General features: G+C 49.6%; 1 protein-coding gene across 1 annotated transcript in view; it reads right to left on the bottom strand.

Annotated features, from left to right (window-relative positions):
• Positions 1-3,498, bottom strand: part of LOC306982740 (patatin-like phospholipase domain-containing protein 4) — a gene marked incomplete at both ends in the record, with an annotated part of 15,361 nt that extends 11,863 nt beyond the window's left edge. The window contains 2 exons of the mRNA XM_079583201.1: positions 2,470-2,860; positions 3,385-3,498. Coding sequence (XP_079439327.1) covers positions 2,470-2,860; positions 3,385-3,498 — 505 coding nt within the window. The remainder of the gene's footprint in view (positions 1-2,469; positions 2,861-3,384) is intronic.
• Positions 3,499-4,174: the final 676 nt, after the last annotated feature.

Here is a 4,174-nt window from a genome sequence, read left to right as displayed (position 1 = left end):
CCATGTTTAGTCTTAGTTCCGGTCCATGTTTGGTCTTGGTTCCGGTCCATGTTTAGTCTTAGTTCCGGTCCATGTTTAGTCTTGGTTCCGGTCCAGGTTTGGTCTTGGTTTCGGTCCATGTTTAGTCTAGGTTCCGGTCCATGTTTAGTCTCGGTTTCGGTCCATGTTTAGTCTTGGTTCCGGTCCATGTTTAGTCTTAGTTCCGGTCCATGTTTAGTCTTAGTTCCGGTCCATGTTTAGTCTTAGTTCCGGTCCATGTTTAGTCTTAGTTCCGGTCCATGTTTAGTCTAGGTTCCGGTCCATGTTTAGTCTCGGTTTCGGTCCATGTTTAGTCTTGGTTCCGGTCCATGTTTAGTCTCAGTTCCGGTCCATGTTTAGTCTTAGTTCCGGTCCGGGTTTAGTCTTGGTTCCGGTCCATGTTTAGTCTTAGTTCCGGTCCATGTTTTGTCCTAGTTCCGGTCCATGTTTAGTCTTAGTTCCGGTCCATGTTTAGTCTTAGTTCCGGTCCATGTTTAGTCTTAGTTCCGGTCCATGTTTAGTCTTGGTTCCGGTCCATGTTTAGTCTCAGTTCCGGTCCATGTTTAGTCTTAGTTCCGGTCCATGTTTGGTCTTGGTTCCGGTCCATGTTTTGTCTTAGTTCTGGTCCATGTTTTGTCCTAGTTCCGGTCCAGGTTTAGTCTTAGTTCCGGTCCATGTTTAGTCTTAGTTCCGGTCCATGTTTAGTCTTAGTTCCGGTCCATGTTTGGTCTTAGTTCCGGTCCATGTTTGGTCTTAGTTCCGGTCCATGTTTAGTCTTAGTTCCGGTCCATGTTTAGTCTTAGTTCCGGTCCATGTTTAGTCTTAGTTCCGGTCCATGTTTGGTCTTGGTTCCGGTCCATGTTTAGTCTTGGTTCCGGTCCATGTTTGGTCTTGGTTCCGGTCCGGGTTTAGTCTTGGTTCCGGTCCATGTTTGGTCTTGGTTCCGGTCCGGGTTTAGTCTTGGTTCCGGTCCATGTTTGGTCTTGGTTCCGGTCCAGGTTTGGTCTTGGTTCTGGTCCAGGTTTAGTCTTGGTTCTGGTCCATGTTTAGTCTTAGTTCCGGTCCATGTTTTTTCTTGGTTCCGGTCCAGGTTTAGTCTTGGTTCCGGTCCATGTTTAGTCTTGGTTCCGGTCCATGTTTAGTCTTAGTTCCGGTCCATGTTTAGTCTTAGTTCCGGTCCATGTTTTGTCTTAGTTCCGGTCCATGTTTTGTCTTAGTTCCGGTCCATGTTTAGTCTTAGTTCCGGTCCATGTTTAGTCTTGGTTCCGGTCCATGTTTAGTCTTAGTTCCGGTCCAGGTTTAGTCTTAGTTCCGGTCCATGTTTGGTCTTGGTTCCGGTCCATGTTTAGTCTTGGTTCCGGTCCATGTTTGGTCTTAGTTCCGGTCCATGTTTGGTCTCGGTTCCGCGCCATGTTTGGTCTTAGTTCCGGTCCATGTTTGGTCTCGGTTCCGCGCCATGTTTGGTCTTAGTTCCGGTCCATGTTTGGTCCTAGTTCCGGTCCGGGTTTAGTCTTGGTTCCGGTCCGGATTTAGTTTTGGTTCCGGTCCAGGTTTAGTCTTGGTTCCGGTCCATGTTTAGTCTTTGTTCCGGTCCCGGTTCAGTCTTGGTTCCGGTCCGGGTTTTGTCTTAGTTCCGGTCCGGGTTTAGTCTTAGTTCCGGTCCATGTTTAGTCTTGGTTCCGGTCCATGTTTAGTCTTGGTTCCGGTCCATGTTTGGTCTTAGTTCCGGTCCATGTTTTTTCTTGGTTCCGGTCCATGTTTGGTCTTGGTTCCGGTCCATGTTTTGTCTTAGTTCTGGTCCATGTTTTGTCCTAGTTCCGGTCCATATTTTGTCTTAGTTCCGGTCCATGTTTAGTCTTAGTTCCGGTCCATGTTTAGTCTTAGTTCCGGTCCATGTTTGGCCTTTGTTCCGGTCCGGGTTTTGTCAGAGGCCGATGAAGCTCAGATCTGATAAAGCTGTTTTCTACACTGAGGCCAAAGTCTGATCCCGGGTCAGGTGCAGAGTCTCTCAGTCCTGGGCGGGACCAGGACCAGGTCAGTCCTGGGCGGGACCAGGACCAGGTCAGTCCTGGGCGGGACCAGGACCAGGTCAGTCGGGTTTAAGTCCACGCGTTATCACAGAAAACAGATCAACTCAAATATTTACAGCTTTTACATTTAGGGGAATGAACTTCTGCTGCGGAGACGAGGACAGAACAACATGGCGGATCAGGAAGGAATCATCGCGGGAAAATAAATAATCATAAATAAATAATAATAATAAATAAATAATAACAAATAAATAATAATAATAAATAATAATAATAATAAATAATAATAATAAATACATAATAATAAATAAATAATAATAAATAAACATCGTAAAGAGAGAGTTTTATTACTCTGACGTTCAGGAGGAAACATGTTTTACACCTGTAATGTTTTGTCTATAGAATAAAAAGTCAGACTCACTGATGGACACGCCCACCGCCAGCGCCGCCGCCACCAGACTCCCGGAGGAGGCGCCGCTGAAGCGCGCCGCTCCGTGGACGAGCTCCGGCGAGCGCTCCAGCAGACAACTGAGCGCGCCCACGTAGTACAGGCCCCGGAACCCACAGCCGGCGAACGACAGGGCCCAGCCGGGCTCCAGGGGCTCCAGGGGCTCCAGGGGGCGCTGCAGGGGCTCCAGGGGGCGCTGTGGGGGCTCCAGGGGGCGCTGTAGGGGCTCCAGGGGGCGCTGCCGGGGCTCCAGGGGGCGCTGTCCGAGCTCCAGGGGGCGCTGCAGGGGCTCCAGGGGGCGCTGCAGGGGCTCCAGGGGGCACTGCAGGGGCTCCAGGGGGCGCTGCAGGGGCTCCAGGGGGCGCTGCAGGGGCTCCAGGGGGCGCTGCAGGGGCTCCAGGGGGCGCTGTCCGGGCTCCAGGGGCTCCAGGGGGCGCTGCAGGGGCTCCAGGGCGAGGGGCGTGGCCACGGCGCTCCTGGAAAGGCAGCATCAGACTTTTTTGATAATTTTTCATGAATGAAAATTAAAAATGGACTGAATAGTTTTGATTTGGAAGAGAAAGTGGCTTCAGGTTTCACACTCCACAGACTCCACTACGTTTGGAAGGATGTTTCACACAGACCTGATTCATGACAGAGACGTTTTCATGAATGACTAGTTTAAAATCCCAAACCCTCTGAGCAAATCTGAACACGTTTAAACCTGCAATTCTGAAGAATAAAGGAGCAAAGAGGGATAGATAGTCAGATAGATAGATCAACACAAAATACAGACAAGACATAAGACAATTCACAAAGACATTATTAACAATTGTCCACTCGCCATAACATACTTTGATTTATGACTTTAGCTCCTCACTTAGTTAGATAAAGAGGAGAGAGAAGCACCTGCGCTCCACCGCGGGCCCCCGGCTGCTCCTCGGGGGCCTCTGTCCGGGCCCTCGGCTCCCGTGCAGGTGTGTCTTGGGCCTCCTGTGTGTCCTCATGTCCCGGAGTCCTCATCTGTCCTCATGGCTCCTGGTCCGCGGGGCCCGGTGTGTGTGTGTGTGTGTGTGTGTGTGTGCGTGTGTGTGTGTGTGTGTGTGTGTGTGTGTGTGTGTGTGTGTGTGTGTGTGTGTGCGGGGCCCGGTGTGGGGCCATAACTCATGTTTCACAATCTTTACGTCACTTGTTTTGCAGGAAACATTCCAGAAGGTCATGTGACTGTTTCTGTAAAAGACTTACAGCTGGACCAGGACCAAACCAGGACCAAACCAGGACCAAACCAGGACCAAACCAGGACCAAACCGGGACCAAACCAGGACCAAACCAGGACCAAACCAGGACTGGGCCTGGAGACAGGTCCCCGCTTTACTTTGAGAGCAAATCTGGACAAAATGTGGAATAATCAGGGGTATTATTATTTTTTATTATTATTTTTTATTGTTTTCTTTTCCAGGATAGAAGGTACAAAGTTTAACCAATCAGGGCCTCGTGGACTCCAGTGTGAGCAGCAGCGCCCCCTGCAGGCGCCTGCAAGGACTGGGCTCATAATGTGAACAAGAGGATGACAGTCTATAAATACATATAATATAAATATAAATGTGATTAGCATAGGGACCTCTGGTACTAACTATCATAGCCACTTTAGCATAGGGACCTCTGATGCTAACTATCATAGCCACTTTAGCATAGGGAC

Source organism: Gobius niger (genome assembly GCF_951799975.1).
Source record: "Gobius niger genome assembly, contig: SCAFFOLD_90, whole genome shotgun sequence".
In the NCBI taxonomy this organism is placed as follows: Eukaryota; Metazoa; Chordata; class Actinopteri; order Gobiiformes; family Gobiidae; genus Gobius; species Gobius niger.
Note: the sequence above shows the minus strand (reverse complement) of the source record. Positions and strands in the feature narration are given on the sequence as shown.